The sequence below is a fragment of the Mesoplodon bidens genome, assembly GCF_964165515.1.
Source record: "Mesoplodon bidens genome assembly, chromosome: X".
In the NCBI taxonomy this organism is placed as follows: domain Eukaryota; kingdom Metazoa; phylum Chordata; class Mammalia; order Artiodactyla; family Ziphiidae; genus Mesoplodon; species Mesoplodon bidens.
Genome location: NC_138163.1, coordinates 112,692,620 through 112,714,066, shown reverse-complemented (window position 1 = coordinate 112,714,066; position 21,447 = coordinate 112,692,620). Strand labels below are relative to the sequence as shown.

General features: G+C 41.2%; 2 protein-coding genes across 3 annotated transcripts in view; one reads left to right on the top strand and one right to left on the bottom strand.

Annotated features, from left to right (window-relative positions):
* Positions 1–21,447, bottom strand: part of DMD (dystrophin) — a 2,087,389-nt gene that overhangs the window by 398,113 nt on the left and 1,667,829 nt on the right. The gene's annotated exons all lie outside the window — the stretch shown is intronic.
* LOC308608398 (acireductone dioxygenase) lies at positions 17,462–18,814 on the top strand. Its single transcript, XM_081221410.1, has one exon. The coding sequence runs from the start codon at positions 17,542–17,544 to the stop codon at positions 18,079–18,081; it is 540 nt and encodes a 179-aa protein (XP_081077536.1). The 5' UTR covers positions 17,462–17,541; the 3' UTR covers positions 18,082–18,814.

The window sequence follows — 21,447 nt, the reverse complement described above, 5'->3', positions numbered from 1 at the left end:
GAAGGCGTCGTGCTCGCGGAGGAGAACCTGAACCAGGCCCTTGTGGACCTGCACGCCCTGGGCTCTGCCCGCGCAGGCCCCCGCCCCCGTGACTTCCGGGAGAGCCGCCTCCTAGATGAGCAGGTGAAACTCATCCAGAAGATGCGCGCCCACCTGTGACCAACCTCCGCAGGCCGGCTGGTCCCCAGGCGGGGCTGGGCGAGTCCCTCGTGGAAAGGCTCGCCCTCCGGAGCCCAGCGGCCTTTGAGGAGCGCCTCTGGCGTCAGGGCTTCTGCCTGAAGCCCCGCTCTGCAGCCACTAGGCAGCTTTTAACCACCCTGGAGCTCTCTCCCAAGCCTTGAACCAAATGGAAACAATAAAGCTTTTTGCAGCCAAAAAAAAAAAAAAAAAGAGGAAGCTGAGTTAAACCAAATGAATCTCAAACTGGTAGAATTTCAGAGAGTATAAGAATACAAAGTGAAATATTCAGATGGTAGCAGAAGTGTCTGGGGGCAGAAAGGCTTCAGCCATTCTTGCTAGGAAATCCACAGTACACTGGTTAATACTACGGATTGGCTCACTCAAACCTCTACACTACCCTCCATCCAGTTGAGCAGGTTGGAAATTAAAAACTGCATTTGCCAGACTTCCACGCAGCTAGGGTTCTGGATATGAATTAGGGTTTAATAAGTTAGGGTTGTCAGATAAAATACAGGGTGCCCAGTTAAATGCGAATTTCAGCTAAACGACGGATTTTTTCTTAGTGTAAGTATGTTGAATGCATTGTTTTTGTTTGCTAAATCTGGCAACCTCACATCAATAGATGTATCTGTGAGTGATTTAGAAGGTGGAAGTAGGGTCTGGGCCATCTCTCTGCCCCTTTTGGCTGTTTCTGTCAGCTAGTTTAGTCATAGAAGCATGAGATTTCCCATATCATATTTCCAAAGTATATTCTCCAGCTTCCTGGTTGAAGAAAGGCAGTTGCTAACAGGAGCTACAGAAGTGGTAGCTTCTAGATCTCAACTTCCTGAATCTTAGTTCACAGTTACAGAGTATGCTCTTGAATTCATTGCTTCAGTGGTACTTCAGAGATGGTAGTTCCCTAGGTGATCAGTTAGTTCTATCTGACTTCAGAATTCTGTGCTGGAAGCCAGGGCTAAAATCTGCTCCTTCAGCCTTTCCAAAGATTTAGTAGGCATCTAATCCTCTGTACTAAACCATTCTCTGATTATCATACCTAGAGTAGCTTTTTTTTTCTGAACTGAACTCTGACCCTCAGAGCCAGCTTCTCTATTTGTTTCTAGTACTGGCAGTATCTTCCTTTAGTCAAAGGAAGTTTGTAGCCTTAAAAATCTACAAACAATAAAACTCTATGGTTTTCTCAACATGGCTCTCTGTCACAGCCATGTGATCTCCCATAAAAGGGCGGTAGGAAGTGAGGCAGGCAGAGGGATTTGTATCTCTGGATTAATGTCTTATTTGTCAAGAAAACACAAGATACTTTAGGTTGTGGCAACACATTAAAATAGCCACACATTATGTCATCATTCCTTACAATCATCTCACCATTATTTTCCTTATCTCTTTTGTTCCTCACATCTAGATGTCAAATTTACACCGACAACATATTTGATGCCTAGGGAAAAGATATGGGTCAACAGTTTCATAACATGATATTCTACTAATTAAACATGATACACTGACATTAAACCTCCAAAAAAAAGAATATCACAAACTTGATTCATAGTTAAGTCATGGGGAGGAGTGAAGAGATACTAAGGAAAGACGGTGGGCTTGCAGGCCTGGCTCGCACATGTGAAGTGAGCTCTAGAGAAGCGAGCTCACCTCTGTGCTGTCAGCACCTGGCACAGTGCTTAGCACATACTAGGCACTCAATAAATTGAGCTGAATTTTTTAATCATCTAGCTGCGTTCACCTACTCTGCATATGTCTCATGCATAATTTCATTTCTTAAAAGTACCAAGTTCCAACATCAGGAGACACAGACATGGCAAGCACTGACCAACTCTGGAGGTCAAGGTTTTCTACTTGTGGGTCCATGTAAAAGGGTGACTCTATAGTTTACTGTCCAAACGAGAATACTTTTGAGAGTATATGGGGGTGCTATTAATAATGACACGGGAATAACAGGCATAAACTGGGACTGTCCTGGGAAAAGCAGGATGGGTAAATGTACAGCCATCAGTAAAGCGGGAAAAATGTCCTAAGTCCTTATGCTTTTTCACTATCAGCTGAGGCAGCCTTTCTTCCTACTCATTCTCTCCAAGCAACAAAAGGTCTGGGACAGGATGTTTCCTTCCTGCCTGGGGTTCACTGAGGGTGGTGAATTGATCCCTGTGGCTGTTTCTCGCACTTAGGGAATGACAGGCAGAGAGAGGCAAGAGGTCCGGGCCACTGTGTGTGCACTCAGGTGCCTCCTCACCATGCGGACTGAATACCTTCAGCTCTGTTTTCTGTGGGAAGGAAAATAAAAAGAGGGCCAATAACAAAATGCCCTTCAAAGAAAACATTTTGTGAGCCTGTGTGTAGCAGAGATAAGAACTAGGACACTGTCAAGAGAAAGATCCCAGAATAGCTTCTTGAAAGAAAGATCTTTTATTTTTTTTTAAAAAAGGAATATAAGTGAATGTTGCTACAACATCTATTGTGTATCATCTGCCACTTAGCAAACGAACATCAGAGTTTCTGCATTTGTCAGCAATGCAAACTGGAAAGAATTCACTTTCTTGAAATTTACTTTGAATTCTCCTTTATGGAGAAATAATTCATTCTGTACATATTTCATACTTGACATTTAATAAATACCAAGTTTACGTCTACAAAAATGGCTTTGAGGGGCTCCCATGTCAATCAAAAGTTTCTCCCAAGACATTTCTATGCATATCTAAGGAGAAGATGGAGGTAAAAAAAAAAAAAGAAAAAAGAAAAAACAAAAATAAAAACCAAGAACATGAACGACAAAATTCAGGATTTTGATTCATAAGTCATGGATCAAGAATTGGTTTACCACAGGTGCATGGGGAGGCAAAGATATACAGTGGAGAAAAGACAGTCTCTTCAATAAGTGGTGCTGGGAAAACTGGACAGCTACATGGAAAAGAATGAAGTGAGAACACTCCCTAACACCATACACAAAAATAAACTCCAAATGGATTAAAGACCTAAATGTAAGACCAGACACTATAAAACTCTTAGAGGAAAACATAGGAAGAACACTCTTTGACATAAATTACAGCAACATCTTTTTTGATCCACCTCCTAGAGTAATGGAAATAAAAACAAAAATAAACAAATGGGACCTAAGGAAACTTTTTAAAAGCTTTTGCCCAGCAAAGGAAACCATAAACAAGACGAAAAGACAACCCTCAGAATGGGAGAAATTATTCGCAAATGAATCAATGGACAAAGGATTAATCTCCAAAATATATAAACAGCTCATGCAGCTCAATATTAAAGAAACAAACAACCCAATCCAAAAATGGACAGAAGACCTAAATAGACATTTCTCCAAAGAAGACATACAGATGGCCAAGAGGCACATGAAAAGTTACTCAACATCACTAATTATTAGAGAAATGCAAATCAAAACTACAATGAGGTATCACCTCACACCAGTTAGAATGGGCATCATGAGAAAATCTACAAACAACGAATGCTGGAGAGGGTGTGGAGAAAAGGGAACCCTCTTGCACTGTTGGTGGGAATGTAAATTGATACAGCCACTATGGAGAACAGTATGGACATTCCGTAAAAATCTAAAAATAGAATTACCATATGACCCGGCAATCCCACTACTGGGCTATACCCAGAGAAAACCATAATTCAAAAAGACACAGGCACCCCAATGTTCATTGCAGCACTACTTACAATAGCCAGGTCATGGAAGCAACCTAAATGCCCATCGACAGACGAATGGATAAAGAAGATGTGGTACATATATACAATGGAATATTTCTCAGCCATAAAAAGGAATGAAACTGAATCATTTGTTGAGACGTGGATGGATCTAGAGACTGTCATACAGAGTGAAGTAAGTCAGAAAGAGAAAAACAAATATCATATATTAACGCATGTATGTGGAACCTAGAAAAATGGTACAGATGAACCGGTTTGCAGGGCAGAAGTTGAGACAGATGTAGAGAATGTATGGACACCAAGGGGGAAAAACCATGGTGGGGTGGGGATGGTGGTGTGCTGAACTGGGCGATTGGGATTGACATGTATACACTGATGTGTATAAGATTGATGACTAATAAGAACCTGCAATATAAACAAACAAACAAACAAAAACAACTAATACTAAACTTTCTTTGGGTTATTTGTATGGAAATATGTTAATATAAGTGTTTCAGACATTACATGAAATTTCTAAAAATCTTATATGTTCTGGTATAATGTTATAAATCATAATTCTAGTTATTACTTTAAAATATATATCTCAGAAATAACTAAAAAAAATTGGTTTAAATTCAAAGTCCCTAATCATAGAACTTCAAAGAGATATGGCAAATTATGCACATCAGCCTTTTCCTTTTGAAGAAAAGCAGAGAGAAGACAGTGCAATGGAAACCTCCTGCTAGTCTGGTTGCTCCTGAGGGCAGGAACCATATCTGCCTTGCTCACTGCTGTATCTCCAGCTTCCAGGATGGGAGTTGGCATGCAGTGGTTTTTGTTTTCAAGAAGGAGTTATCAAATAAACCACTGGATACATTAATGAATGGATCAGTTATGTAAGAAGTCAAGTAACTGCAGAACATCAAAGAAGGTTGATCATGAGAGTCAAAGAGTTGGTCACCTTGGTATGTCATAGATGGTAGGGAACCTTGGTATGTAACTAAATAATGGAGTACCAGTTTCTCTTGCTAGCAGTCCAGTTTACTGTATGATTGTCTTAAGCATGTTTTCCCTCCAGTTTTCCAAGTCACAGCAGTTCTCCTCACTTCCCCTGGTATGATGGTAGGATTATCATTTGCCATTCTCCATCCATCCATTCATTCATTCATTCTACAAACAAACACTGAACACTCGCCAGGTGCCCAGCCCCAAGATGAACTTGACAGACACGGTCCCAGCCCGGGCTAAGGTTTTTCTCTTTTAAAGGATTAATATCATGGTTTAGATCAGGTACTCTGAATACAAAGTGCCGTGAAAGCTGGACAACTCTTAACGCAGCAGAGATTCTAGGACATGACGAATAAACCTGAGAGAATCTTTTTTAATTTAACACTTAGAAAATCAGCTAAAGGGTAAAACTGTTTGCACAGAAAACGACACCATTTAAGAGGAGATTGAGTAATTACTGGGTTCTTTTGATTAGGTAGAAAACCTATCCTGGGAGTTAAAATCTCAAGGTAGACTTTTCTTGGCCTATTTACCTGTTTGGACTAGCCACATGGTCCTTAATTAATGACATAATTTAAAACTATTCTTCTCTACCAGAACCCCTCATCTTATATGCAAGGTAGCTTTGGGGCCTAGGATTTATAATAACAAACAAGCCAACAAACCAGAAATCAAAATTTATTTTGCAGTATCTTTTATCAGATTTCATGGACATTGGTGTATATTTAATTTTTAAAAAATTAGGGAAGGTTTAAATTGGGGAGGTGAGAAAAAAAGAAGAGATGGAAATAAGTGCAAGGAAGATTCTGAAACAGTTTTCATAAACTTAGAAGCAATGAAATGGACTTAAAGCTGCACACAAAAAGAATTTCATTACTCACTGATTCTGTAGCCAACACTTTCTCTAATATCCCAGAGCAGCTATTTCAAATTGCCACTCTCCTTGAATCTCAGACTCTATCCCCATCACTCTGCATTTAACTACTGTTTCCACTTCAAAGAGAAACATAAATTCAATAGAACGACCCTATCTTAAGCTTTCGCCTAACAAAAGTACCAGCAACTACACCTATTCTTCCCTCCTCCCCTGCAGCTACAATAGAAGATGTGCCTTCATTCCTACCTGAGGTTACTGGTTATCCCTCATTTCTTCTGCATCCTCAACCTCTCCCTCTCTACTGTCTCCTTCCCACTGGCATTTACAGATGCTCAAGCCCCTCCTGTCTTAAGACCATGCTCTTCTTCTTGCCCCTATATCCATCTTCTGTTACTATGGTCTTTCTCTTTTCCCATCACAGCTACAAGTCTTGAAAGACTTGCTTTACCTTTGCTCCTTGATTTTCTCAGTTCCCAGTCATGTCTCAACCCACTGTAATCTTGGTTCTCTATTTACCACTGAGTAATTACTGGGTTCTTCAAAACCAACAGTGAAATTACTCACATCAAGGTTATCAGTACCCACCGTGTTGCTAAATTAATGGAATATTTTTTGGTCTTATCTTTTATGTCTCTTTCATAGTACCTGACAAACCTGAATGCTACTTTTTTTTTTTTGGAAAGCCTCTCTTCCCTTGCCTTCTGTGACATCACACGCACCTGGTTTGTCTCCTACCTACTGAACTGCTAATTTCCCCGTCTCCGTTGCAAGTTCATTTTTCTCTGCTTATCGCTGAAATGCTGGTGTTTTTCTGGGTTTACTCCTGGGCCTTCTCTTCTTCTATATCTACAAACTTTTCCCTAAACCATTTCAAACGCTTGCTTGCAAGGTTTTAACCCCTACGTACTGACAAAATCCAATTAAATAGCTCTAGCTCAGAACTTCTTCCATAGGTATAGCTCACACACCCAGCTACCTGGCCATATCCACTTGTATGTTCCATGGGCAATTCAAACTCAACACTTGCAAGGCTGAACTCAATACCACCCCTCCTGTTTCAGCACCCTCCATCTCCTTCAAACAGACTCCATTTCTTTTGCCAAGGGTTTGGAAGAAAGGTATCACCATCTACCTGACTGTTCGAATTAGATGTCTGACTTATAACTCTTCCCTTCAACTCACCTACCATAATCTAACAATCGTAATAGCATCGACTCTACCCTTTAGATAGCTATCACATCTGGGTCCTTCCTGCTGCTCTCCATCTCCACCACCACAACTTCGTCTAGAGCATCATCATCACTCACCTGGATAACTTCATTAGTGTCCTGTCTCCAATTTACTAAGCTTCTTTTGGTTCCTTGGATTGCCATGAAATGTCTCAATTCCAGGCCTTTATACATACTATTCCCTCTGCCGGGAATTCTCCTCCAAATCCCCAGCTGGACCTGGCTAACTCCTGTTTCTCCTCAGGTCTCAGCCAAGGTGAGGCTTCCTTGGAGAAGCCCTCCTCGTCCCACCAAACCAGGATGGGGTTAGGTTTATGTGTACTCAGCACTAGCACAGCACTACTTTTACCATACAGTAGATGCGTGTTTAATTTCCTTCCTCCTCCATTATACTACGGATCAAAGAACACAGAGATCAAACCTGTCTTCTTTATTTATGATGCACCTCTAGTGTAGCATAGTGTCTGGAACATCAAAAATCTTCATGAAATAAATGTATAAATAAATGTATGCCTGCATCAAAAGACTATTCCACCATGCTCCCTTCTAATCATTGGCAGTTACATTTTTTTGTTGTTATTGTTTTATATGGAAAGGTTAATGTCTTATGAGTTCTTAGTACATATGTTTCTGTTTAATTTTTTAAATTATAAAATCCTAATTAATGAACAGCATGTGATATCAAAAATTTCCCCTATGGTGATATTTTTCATATATCATAAATCTTCCAGAAATAGCATATGAACTTAAACAAATCAGAAGCCAAAAAACGGAGGTACAGCTATTTAGAAATAAATTTATGGAAACACAAGGCCATGAACACCTGTGCGGTCTGTGCACTGAACAAACCAAAGATGCACCATCCACACAGTGAACTGTATGCTTTACAACCTAAACAACGCTTCATGGTGACATGGAGTAGAAGCAAAAGAGAAGGCTTGTTCATTTTCTTTATTTTTTTTCAAACTGCCTTTTGATGGTGAAGAATGGTTATTACTGTACTCTTGATTTTAAATCTATTTAATAGAGCTGTTAGAATTTTAAAGATAGAGAGTGTCTTAAAGGTCATGTGGAGGTTTCATCTATGTGCTAACTACGTTAGTGGTTGACAGCTGCACGAAGCATTGTCTTGAGGAATGTTCTGATACAGCACTGACTGATTAGTGTTGTCTCTCAGAGCAAATGAGGGAGAAGTGAAAGGCATCAACTTATTTGCCTTCCCTGATCTAGTTAATCCTTTTATTTTCCAGATAAGAGAATTAAGGTCCAGAAAAGTAAGGCAACTTGCTCAAAGTTAACCTCAGTGCCAGAGCGGAACCCAGTTTTTTCTTTTTTTTACTTCTAGCCCATGTCCCTCTTTGACACCTGGTCTCTAGATTCCTTACTGAGATAAATTATAAATCTGAGCCCTGTGATTTACTACCTTTCAAATTTTAACTTATTTTCAAGGTTAACTTCCCGCCTTGGTTTGCAAGCGTAAATAAATCTAGGTTTGCCATCTAAGAACACAGCATGATCAGAGGAAATAGTCTTCCACATCGTAAAACTATCACATAAAATATAGTGACAAGTGCACCCCCTAAAAGGCCAATGTTATAAGTAGTAAGGGCCACTGTCAGTCAGATTAAGCACTGCAGGAGGAGGAGGAATTCTGAGTAGGATAACAGAGAAATCATCTGTAATATCATTATGAGCCGTATTTGGCTTGAATCTACACAAATGGTGGAAGAATACTTGCAAAGACTGGTCCCGGTGCTAAGAGGTAAAGAATGGGATTAAATGTCTATTAATGTCCTAGACATGGTGCTAGGCGCTGGAGATACAATGTTACAGAGAACAGATGTGATCCCTATCTTTGTGGTCGTTACATTTAAGTGGAGAAGTCAGGCACTGAACAGTGATGTGAGCATTACAGCGTAGGAAGTACATTGTAATGCTCACATCATTTACTGGTGGTGGGGGGGAGGGTAATGCGATAATCCTGAATTTTGGGCAATTGCTACTCAGAGGCAGACTATAGAGATTAGTTTGTAGTTTCTGTAGCCATTCTGTATCCAAATTGGATATCCAAAATAGACACTAGATTGCTATGGAAAATTTACAAATTTAATATTCACAAACTGGCATTTTAAAATAAGTGAATACAAATAAGACACATTCAGATTGAGTAATAACGACTTACATCCCAACATACACTGGTTATAGAAAAAAGATACGGACCCTTAAGTCAATATGTCCCCTGATGTCTAAAAGATGCTTATCACTGCGTACCAGACGCTTTTCCACTTGCTTTGCAAATCAGGTTAAGCATACCTGGTAATCAGGATTCATTATTTTTATTCACTCGGAAAACCAGAAGTACCTTTTCTCACTGAGATTTTGAAGGAAAAGTAAAACACCATTTATTTGGAGATTTTATGGGTGTCAGTGTGTGCTTTTATAAACAGGAAATGATTTATGACTTACCAAAAGGTATGCCTCTGAGTCTCTTACCTAATCTCTAAACCCAGCTGACTTTCCCCATTTCTCTAACACTGAGCACAGGGAAAGGAGACGCTCTTGATTAGCCAAGAGACACTGCTGCTCATACACCAACCTATATTTGACTGAGGATTCGGGCATTGTGAAATAACCCAAATGCAGCACTTCCAGATGAAAACTGCTCTGAGGATTTTCCACTCTGAAAAGTAGAAGGAAACCAAGTAGTTCTTATAATTCCATACAACTTAAGAAACTCTCCTTGGGCAATATTACATGACCTACAAAATATCATTTGTACAATGTTTACATATTAAGAAACAAGAGAAAGGAGCTGTTGTTGTAAATTAGAACACGACTAAAATGCTGATCCTGGAAAACTGAAAAATGATTTTAATTTCTAAAACTGTTTCTGCCCAGAAAGAAATAAGTGAAGTATCGTTTAGTGATACAAAACTTGGCTCTCTGGAGGCTAGGGTATGGAACGGGTGAGGATCTATCCATTTTGATACAACCACTGACAATTTTCTACATTGTCATTCATCAGTGTAGTCAATAAGCATCGATTTAGAACCCACCATGTTCCAGAGTTGTGCTGCTCTGCCCAATACAGTAGCCACTGGCTGGACGTAGCTGGTGAGACTGAGACTGAATGTTTAACTTTTAGTTTAAATATAAATGTTAAAACTGATACTTTGTTCAGTTATTGAAAAATTTCACTATGTTTATAACAACATGGGTACACGAATCGGCTTTTTCAACGGTAAATTTTATGAAATCTAAATACAGATCAAATATTTCCAATGAAAATATAGTGTCTGAATTGAGATGAGATGTAGTTGTAAAATACATACCAGATTTCACAGACTTGGAATGGAAGACAGTGCAAAAGATTTCATTAATATTTTTTCACTGATTGCATATAGTAATACACTGGGTTAAATAAAATATATTATTACAATACATTCACTTGTTTCTTTTTTCTTTTAAAGAGTGTGGCTACTAGAAAATTTAAGGTAACATATGTGGTTTGCATTATATTTCTACTGGACAGAAATGTTTAGATACATTGGGAATACAAATCTAAACATCACCTGAGGATTGTCTTGAAGGGTGGTAAAACCATTGCTAAAGCAGGAAGATACAGAGAAAGGCCCAGGACACTAGGAGACATAGATGAGTAGCAATTAAATCAGAGTGAGGTCAAAGACGGCTTCCTGAAAGAAGAGATGCAAGCTTCAGTTGATTCTTGAAGTTTCAGTAGGAGTTGGATGAAGACAGAAGGGCATTCAAGGAAGAGGGAATGGCAGGTACAGTAATCTTGAGAGAAGCAGTATAATACAGTGATTAAGAACCCAGAACTGCCACTCTTTGGGTCATACTCAAGCTGTACCACTAACTAACCATAGGACCTCAGGCAAGTTATTTAACTTCTCTATGTCTGCCTCTTTCTCTATGAAATGGGGAGAAGACTATCGCTTACCTCATAAGGTTATTTTGTGAGAAATGGATGAGTTAATAAAACACTGGTCAGAACTATGTCCAATGCCACATCAGTGTCTGCTGTTATCACCATAAATAAGAAAAAGAAGTAATACCCTTATGATTGGAGTACGGGGTTTGTATGAGAGGGTCATCTGAGATGGGGCTACCAAGCAGATGGGGCATCACACATTCACCTAAGCAGTCTGACCTTTTATCCTTAAAGCTGTGAAGAATGAGTCACATCTAAAAACAGTATCTCAGGCATAAGGGTAGCAGAGAGCTTAGAGGGGGCTAAGGACCTAAGTAAGAGATAAGAGGCCAGTGCAGCTACCTAGTTGAGAAGCGGTGCAGGGGATCGGGGAGGGCATGAATAATGTGGCAGTGGCTGCTAACTGCTCTCAAATCCTTCACTCCTTCCTTGTGGGTACCCAATTAGACTTCACCTCCCAGCCTCTCTGCTGTCACCTGTGGCCAGGGGACAAACTTCTAGCCAGTGGAAGGTGAGTGCGAGGGATGTGGGCCACCTCTTGTGACAGTCCCCTTTTGGCTCCAGAATGTCTTCAGAAGGGCAATCTTGGAAAGTGGGTATTGAAGGTGGAAGAGCCTTGCTGGCCCAGGTGGGCTCACTCCTCCTTTCCCACATACACATCTAAACACCGACTAACATGGAATCGCCTTGGACTGCTTACATGAGAAAGGAATACACTTCTATATTTTAAAGCCATTTTATAGTCATACCTCCGGAGGAATGTTTGACACAGCAGTTAGCCCATCCTAACTAATATAGATATAAAAAGAGCTAAAAACATTTTTATGAAGTAGAAAGACTTGATGACCGATAAGAAATGGGAGTGATGAAGAAAGTTGTCACCAAATTCTGAGTGGCCCAGTCTCAAATGTTATCCTGAATGCAAATATAAACAGTGAGCTAACAAGTATTTTCTTTGTGACCTTGTCGAAGCATATTTTACGCCAACCACGTAAGCAGTAAGGCAGGAACAGAACTAAAATTTTGATTAGGCTAAAGAAATTAAACATATACTTAAACTTAGCAGAAAAGAGGTCAAGTTTCAAAAGAAACTGGGAAATCTGAGTGACCCTTCTAAGTCTACACAAGAAGAAAACTGAGAGAAGTCAGTTGGTTAAGGTCATAAGACTCAAGTAGATTCTAAAATTCTACACAAGCAGGTTTTGGGTTCCCAGAGGACCGAGGTTAAGGAAGAGCAGTCCTGATATACCCAAACCCTGAAAACTGAATACTGATTCCAAGTCAATAGCCTAGTAGACTCCTGGGTAAATAAACAAGGGCCTCCAGAAGGAAGGTCAGAGCCTGGTGTCTCTTCATCTCCAGAAATCTAGATGTGGCTTACTCTTGGGATGGAAAAGCACTAAATCTTCCCAGGGCTCTAAGGACTCCTGCTCTGTATAATGGAAAAAGGGATATATCTTCAAGGAATTTTGCAAAATATGGTAGTTCCACGGAATCAAATCCAAGACCAAAGTCAAAGGCCATGGTCAGACCCCGCATCAGGCCAAGAGTCTTGAGTCCACAGCCGCATTCCCTTTCATGCCCACAGCAATTCTAAGCAGCCAGGCAGGTCAGCAGAAGCTCACTCAGGACCAGTATGGAAGGGGTGTGAGATGAATGTTGCCACTGACATTCTGGTAACTGGTGTGAGCTCTCGATTTCACCGTGATTATTGGAATTCCTTCTGCCTTCTGTGACTTCCTTCTGATACTTGTTTCAGGTTAAGAACCATATTTCTTTCTACTAGATTTCTCAAATCATTTTCCTTACGGTGTTTCTTCACAGGAGTGATACATTTTCCTCATCACGATTTTTGAAAACATGTGATGAAAAAAATCCTGCGTGCTATCTGCAGTCATTACTCTTCTCCTTGCCTTAGAAAAAGTATTCTAGGGGAAACAAATGACGAGTACTGTAGAAGTTGTGAGAATGGGCACTGATGGTTTCTGACAGGGCTTTGTTAGCCTCTGGCTGCTCTGGACTTGACCAGCCACATACGCTAAAGACCTGCAGGCTGAAAGATCAGCCCTTCCTACCTCTAAACCAATGAACTTCTAAAACCCACCCCACAGTGTATCTGGGTGCCCACTAGCAGACAGGGTCTGAGATTAACTTGAGCACTCGCTAGATGTCAGATACTGGCCTAAGTGAGTCCAATGTATTCATTCACTTAATTCTCATAACAACCCTATGAAGTTAGTACAATAATTTCATTGTACATATAAGGAAACCAAGGTATAGAGCAAGACAGTGGCAGTCAAGACACAGCAAGGTATCATTCTTTGCCTGTCCTGCATTCTTTACAGCTGCTGTTCCTGAAGGAATGATGGTGTCTAATCTTGGGTGAATAAAAATCAGCCAGTCAAATATGAGAAGCTCTAGGCCCATGAGACAATGACCTCTTGTATTAGATTATTTCCCTAAGTCTTGTAACAACAAAAACAGCAGCGACAGCAGCGCTGTCGGTAAACATTTACTGAGCACCTACTAGCGCTGCGCCATACACCTTATCAGGTGCTTTCCCTGTGTTACATCAATTCAATCCCTGTATCCAGTGGGTCTGAGCTGAACTTCCTTGGGCTGCAGCCTCTCCCTTTAGCAACCACTTAGGTCCTCAGTCATTTAGGCTGGACTGCTCTGGTGGTGGTTTATACCTCAGGGACCCCTCCTTGAGGTGAAGTTAGAACTTGGCTTTGAACCCTGGGTACCTGACCATATTTTGCCAGTTTTTCTCTCCTTAAGGAAGTGGACACTAGTTGTTACCTAGGAATTGCTTCTCTCTGGATAAACCCTACCTTGCCCTCCCTTCGCAAACCAAGGTGCTGACACACTCTTCCCCTCCTACCAGATCCCATCTTTTAGTTATTCATATCTTAGTTACTAGACCTAAGTTTACAACTTCCTTTTGGCTACTGTCATTGGGATAGCTGGTCTCTTTCCTTGGGGACTTGCCACACCAACAGCCAGGACAGTCCCTCTAGCCTCCTCTCAGTTAGCTGGTGCAGCCATCACGGCTCTTGTCAGAGCCAATGTGGGTCACATCTCACCCACTGACAGAAGAGTTCCCTAACAACGGCATAGACTAGGAAGTGCCTGCAGGCAGGGACCTGGTCTTATCTCCGTATCTCTAACAGTCCTCCAGTGCCTCACACGTAGAACATTCCTAATACACATTTGCTGAATGAATGAATGGATGCTGAAAGGTATCAATCTTCATTTTTCCACCCCACTGTTAAAAATCAGGGAAGTAAGTCGAATTACTATTTAGAAAAAAACATACCAGTTCTAGTTGATAATCTGACAGAAAAATTTACACTGCAGGTTATATTTTTACAGTAAAAATTTCCATCACATAACTGGAATTAATTTTTTCCAAGACAGTAGAAATGTATTGGTGTAGTTATGAGGTGAAGGGGTTTTAAAGAACATAACAAAAAGAAGAACATTACAATCTGGTTAACATACCCCAACCCTGGGAAAATAGCTTACAATTCATACAAAGACTGAAATCTACAATTTGATATATACACTGTCTTATTAAAAATGAAGGCTGATTATAATGAAATGCTACCACCATGCAAAAATTAGCTTGGTGTATAAATTAGACAGACCATCAGTGTGGCAATAGTTGGAGCAAACTCTTTTGAATGGGATTCCACAGGGTAGTTTTTTAGTTCCAAAATGGTCAAATCACACAATGGTTAGAGATATAACTAAGAATTATGTTCTAAAAAAATTCTGTAACAGAAGGTAATTAGTATCTATTTGGGGAATGCTGGATTTTTACTGAATCAGACGTGACTCTGCAGAGAAATACTTCATGTTGCCCTCTACTTTCGGCAGTCTGTTTAGCTAAAAACACATCAGATGAGGGGCTTCCTGGTGCACGAGATGAAGTTATACATTTGTGAGCAGAAAGAAGGCATTCGTTGCCTGCTCTTGTAGCACACTTGGGATGCTGTGGAAGGACCAGAGAATTTCTGGAACTGTATACTAAATCGAAACTCTTCAGTTCTATACATTTTTAAAGTAATGAGTCACTTTCAGACTTGGGCTTTTTCATTTCCTTCTAATTTGTTAAGTTATAAAATCTTTTTTTTAATGAAACCATACTCAGAAGTGTAATACATGAAAAAGATAAAAGATAAAAATGTTCAAGTGGGGGGTTGGGAGCCTTGAAAAGAGCTCATATGACCCCCTCGTCCCATCTGCCCCTTTGGCCTCCGAGGCACCCTGTAGTACTTGTAGAATGCCTGGAAGCATGGTTTGAAAGCCACCCCATGTGGGGTAACTCTCCTACTTTTCAGTTGTTGTAACTGAGATTTAAGAATTTAAGGGCCTTATGCAAAATCATGCAGACAAGTGAATCGGCAGAGAGAGAGAAAAACCAGAGGTGTTTTCACAGCACCTGATCTTGGTGCCTTTGATCTCACTTTCTCACTGTCCTGTGTCCAGGAACAGGGCTCCTCAGTGGTCCATGGATGGGCGGCCTGAGTATCACCCGGGAGCTTGTTAGAAGTGGAGTCTCAGGCCTTGCTGCAGACCTGCTAAATCAGAATCTCTGGGGGTGGGACCCAGGAATCTGCAACTTGACAAGCTCTCCAGGTGACTCTATTATCACCCTGATACCTGAACGCCCTTTCTGCTTTGCCTTTCCTTCTGGCCCTCACTCTCCAACTCCCAAGCTCCAAAAGTAGTGGATGCTTAAATTACTGGGAGTGAAAATGTTGTCATGAAGAAAAGAAGTCGGGGAGGAAAAGAGGGAAAAATTACTCCAGAGCTATTAATCCCTCACCTCAGGCCCATTTAAGTCACTTTGGAATTTAAGTATTTTTGTTTAATGGTAGCATTATGAAAAGGACTAATACATTCTACTATTCTTCTTTCTTGTTCAACTTTTTTATGGGTAAACTAGAAAATCATTTTTTTTAAATGAAATATCTTCATGTTTATGACATAACATTTATTATATAATTTAACGTTTAAATAGGAGGGCTAGGGCATGCAGCCATATGGCATGTAGAAGACAACATGCACACACGTGAATACACAAGTAGTGAACTTTAACAAAAAAAGTATGTCGATTACTTTACAAAAGGTATGCTAATTAGATTTTCACAAATAAAATGATATATGAACTCACCAAAGAAAGACACTATTTCAAAGTAATCTCTGGTAACTTCTTTTGCACCATGAAGGTCCGTGAAAACAAGGAAGGTATAAATTACCCAAATTGTGTGAAATAAGAAAATGATGCAGAAACAACATTTTCATAAATGCAAAGAGGGAGGGCAGTTAAATACAACCTCTTGGACCCCTCCTTATCTACTCCTCTTTTTAAAAAATCTGTATTTCACTCACTGATGTTGTAAGTTAATGATTTTCTGACTCTTCTAAAAATCTTTGGAGTAAATTAAAGATGATCTGAAGTATCACAAAATCAAGATTGAGAGTAACTACCCTGAAGGAACAGATTATTTTAGAACGTAAAAGAATAACCAAGGTCTATGCAAAGTTATTTTTGCTTTGAATAGAAATCCTGAGTGCAATGTGTAAGAATATAAAGCTATTCCCAACATGCAAAAATTCTGTAGGGTTTTTCAAATGAACCCTCGAAGTATTTTAACTCTGCTACTGCGAGAAATATGTATGTGCTAGGTTTCCCAAATGGAATTCTCTATTCCCAGAACAATCTTTTCTGAAGCCACAAAAAATAAATAGAATTCAAAGTTCTTATGCCTGATATACTCTGACTATGCCCTCTTTCAGAAAACACATCACCTAGTTTTTATGTTTCTCTGCACATTATATATTGCCACAAAAGACATATTTCTCAGACTTCCCTGCTGGCGCAGTGGTTAAGAATCCACCTGCCAATGCAGGGGACATGGGTTTGAGCCCTAGTCCGGGAAGATCCCACATGCCGCACAGCAACTAAGTCCGTGTGCCACAACTACTGACCCTGCGCTCTAGAGCTCACAAGCCACAGCTACTGAAGCCGGCACGCCTAGTCCCCGCTTGCCGCAACTAGAGAAAGCCCGCACGCAGCAACAAAGACCCAACACAGCCAAAAATAAATAAATAAATAAACGTATTTTTTTTTTTTTTTTTTTTTGCGGTACGCGGGCCTCTCACTGTTGTGGCCTCTCCCATTGCGGAGCACAGGCTCCGGACGTGCAGGCTCAGCGGCCATGGCTCACGGGCCCAGCCGCTCCGCGGCATATGGGATCCTCCCAGACCGGGGCACGAACCCGTGTCCCCTGCATCGGCAGGCGGACTCTCAACCACTGCGCCACCAGGGAGGCCCAACGTATTTTTTTAAAGTGACATATTTCTCCTAATTTAGGCTAAAATGCATGATTTTTAAAAACAATCAAAATGAAAACTGCAAATCCAAAAACAGGTATATAAATTCATACCTCTGAAATTATGACTTTGCACAGCACAAGTTCCACTAGATATTTTAAAAAATCATTATAGGGAGGCTCCCGGGGGAGGGGTCGGGGGAGGGGCGGCCCGCGTGGGTCCGGGTGCAGGTCCTGGGCTCAGACCGGCCCGAGCAGGTCCGGGGTCAGGCGGTGACGCCGCCCCCGGGCCCGGCCATGGTGCAGGCCTGGTACATGGACAAGTCGGCCGACGACCCGCGGCTGCCCCACCGCGGGGAGCCCGCGCGCCCGGTCGGCCTGGAGCAGCTGCGCGGGCTCGGGGTCCTTTACTGGAAGCTGGATGCTGACAAATATGAGAATGATCCAGAATTAGAAAAGATCCGAAAAGAGAGAAACTACTCCTGGATGGACATAATAACCATATGCAAAGACAAACTACCAAATTACGAAGAAAAGATTAAGTTGTTTTATGAGGAGCATTTACACCTGGATGATGAGATTCGCTACATCCTGGACGGCAGTGGGTACTTCGACGTAAGGGATAAAGAGGACAGGTGGATCCGGATCTTCATGGAGAAAGGAGACATGATCACTCTCCCCGCCGGGATATACCACCGCTTCACACTGGATGAGAAGAACTACGTGAAGGCCATGCGGCTGTTTGTGGGAGACCCAGTGTGGACGGCGTACAACCGGCCGGCTGACCACTTCGAGGCCCGCGGGCAGTACCTAGAGTTTCTGGCGCAGACGGCCTAGCGGTGCCCTGGGGCCTGGCGCACCCCGGCCCCCCTTGTGAAGGTCCCAGACCTGATGGCAGCAGAAAATCAGTCGTATTTTCTTTGCTTTTGTGTTGTAGACTTGAGGCTAGGTGAGCTTTTCTCTGCAAGATTGTTGGATCAGAATACGTTTTAATGGGAGCAGCTGGAGAACCGGTTTGTACTGGAAGCACCTGTGAAGATCTGGGCAGATCCGCTCATTTTCCCTGATTCAGGATCAGTGGTCAGTGGCCCTGTGTTAGCTCGTGCCTTCAGCTGTGACCCAGTGAGTTTCAGCGCCCCAAACGCAGCCACTTAGCTGCCCCATCTGGACCCGATTCTTGGACTTTAAGCAGATACCAGGCGAGGCCACGCCTGCCCTGTGCGGAGGAGTGACAGTGGATGACAGGAGTGGGCAGAGGGAAGACGCTTTTCTCCCAAAACACGGGGGAAGCTGGGTAGGGGGTGCCGTGGGGGATGAGCTGGCGTGTTAGGGGGACCCTCGCTGGATTATGCCACGTTCTTGTTCAAGATAAACTAGCTGCCTTCATGTTATGCTTGTGGCTTGGAGTTACCTTATATTCTGGTACATGTGGTTCCTTAAAATCATCCCATTGAGATCCTTTGTGGGATTGTATGTGTGTATAATTAATTTTTACTTTATCTGGGTTATTACTTGTTCCAGGTGAGATTTCTACGTTAAACTCCCTACAGTAAATCTCTTTTACAATCAAGCCTTTGAATTTTAACAGAAAAACTTGTACCTTTTTTTTTTAGTTAACAATTCTGAGATACAATTATACATAATTCGTTATAATCATAGAAAAACCCTAAATTAACCTCATACTTGAAGGGCAGTTTGCTTTAAGTATTTTTTTTAAACTGGATTAAAAATCTTTAGTTAAAAGTGAAAAAAAAAATCATTATAGCTTGTTGACTTCATAAATCTTTGACAACAACATTACCTCTGAATAAGAGATTGTATGGGGTTATACAGTATTTTCAACAAAAAGTTGCAGTACTTGGTTGGCTTAAAGCATACACTACACCGAAGCTTATGCTTGAGATTATTTTGAAATCTCTAAATTGCTCAGCAGGCAAAAACAAGCAATGCAGCCCACTACAGCTCATCAGCCCTTGGCTTTGAATCATCTAAGCTATAACTCAAGGAAGGTGAGAAAGAACATTTGCCACTCTCCAGGGTGGCATCTGAACCTCAGGAATCCCTGGGAGACGGAGCCAACTGATGCCTCAGATCTCCCAGCATGCTCTGCCATCAACTCTCCACTGGCATGGAGTCCACAATGGAAAATGGTCACACTTTTCATTTCAGTCCTTTTATAATGCACCCTCCCTCTTCATATTCTCCTCGCAACTGAATTAGTTACTGTTTCAAAGAATGGGGGCCCTGTGCTTGGTTAGGGTGGGGTATAATTACAAGCCAGTCTATTTGTTTGGAATAAAATGGTCAGAAACAGAACAATAAACACAGAAGTTTGCTGGAACAGGCTTTCGGTTTATCAACACAAAGAGTTTTCTTCATGACTTCCTTAGACATCAGTTGCCTTTAAAGATAGAGTTGATAATAATTTCCTTTCCTCTTTACCAGTTTAATTATGCAATCGAATGTTAAAGCATTTGGCAAGCATTTGGCCCAATTTAACTGTTTTATTTTTATTTTAACTATTTCCAATACAGATTGGCAATCCTGGTCAGTAAATAATCCTAATAACGTGTATCCTAACATTACACAGGTTATATATACATATGTGGTATAATATTGCCAACATGTCCACTCAAGCCCCAAAGTAACTATCTCCATGCCCATCATGGTGTTTCAGTCTGGCTTCCCGCTAAAATGAAAGAAGATTTCGGTACAAGTAGTTTATTTAGGAGGTGATCCTCGAAAACACTGTGGGGAATTGGAAAGGGAGACAGGAACGGGGAAAAACAATCACGAATGCTTTACTGAGCCGATTACTGATGTGGGCAACTGGAGCTTAGCATTCCTAGGACCCTCTGAGAACTTGTGGAACGTGCTTCAAAATTATCCCAGTGAGGGGAGAGAAAGTTGGGGTTTTCACAGACCTACTCTCATTCCTTATCTCTTACTGGCACTTCTGTCCTGGCCCCTATGTCCACCTACCACCCCAAAGCTTAAGGGGATATGGATAGGATATCTACAGCATCTCTTCTACATGATCTGAGACGTTATCTCCAATCTGCACCCACCAAACAGTATACAGGATCTTGTACTCCAAATGATAACAGATGCACACACTGTATACACAGGATTTGATCGGGTTTGCAAAACTTCCTACATTTCTTTGTATGTAAACTGAATTCATCCCTCAAATTTTAAAGTAAAATCTTACCTACGGCTAGAAAACTGCAGCATAGAAATTCCCGAGTTTTAAAAGATGTGCTTTGGGTTCAGTTCTGACTACATACATAAAAAATTATTTCAGTTTCAAGGGCTAGGTCAGAGTTCTTAAAGCCAAAATAGCAAGTCTCAAATCTCAGGGCATTTTCATAACTGGATGCTCTGTATGTATGGTAAAAGTTGTAAATGAGTAATTATCATATAATGTGTGAAATCAAAAGGAGAAATTTCCCTAAAGTACCAATAAAATGTTAATGTAAATATCTGTCACTTAACAATAAAAGACAAAAAACCATCATTGACATATAAAGTCTGCAGTCCTTTTACGATTCACATCATAAAGGACCTCTTGACATAACATTGATATTTTTCCTAGAAGACTATAAATAGTATCTGAATGTGCACTGTGAGCATCTCCGATTCATCCCCATCAACAAATGCCCAAACGCTGTCCGGCACCCAAAAACTGCTGAATGCTCTTGACAGAGGTGCTTGTTACCTCTCAGATGGATGCTGGGCAGGAGGAGGGATGGGTGGCAGACAATCAGTGTCTCCTCCTTTTGTCAGGATGCTCAGGTCCCCTCACTGCCACCCTGCCAGCACCGTGCCTGCTCAACTGGGCTGTTCCCTCCAGTCCAGCTGCTGCTCTCAGCCTCATGTTGTTAGAATGCTTTGGTTGTGAAAATCAGAGCACAAAATGAGCTTATCTGGAACAAACTAAGATTCTGGGCTCTGGAGTCAACCAGACATAGGCTTGAGTCTCAGGTCTGGGACCTTTGGTGAATTTCCTATTTGTTTCCTCACCTGCAAGATGGAGATGATAATAGTACCTTCTCTGAAGGTTTGTTGTGGTGTATGTACAGTGCTTAGCACTTAGTACTCAAGAATTACTAGCTGCTGCTATGATGATGATGATTATGGAAGGAAGGAAGCAAGCACAGGAGGTCCATGGGAAACTGGAACAAGACTTACGGAAATCTAGCA

What these genes read in the sequence shown, in the direction of transcription:
- LOC308608398 (XM_081221410.1), top strand. Translation starts at nt 17,542, where the DNA reads ATGGTGCAGGCCTGGTACATGGACAAGTCGGCCGACGACCCGCGGCTG.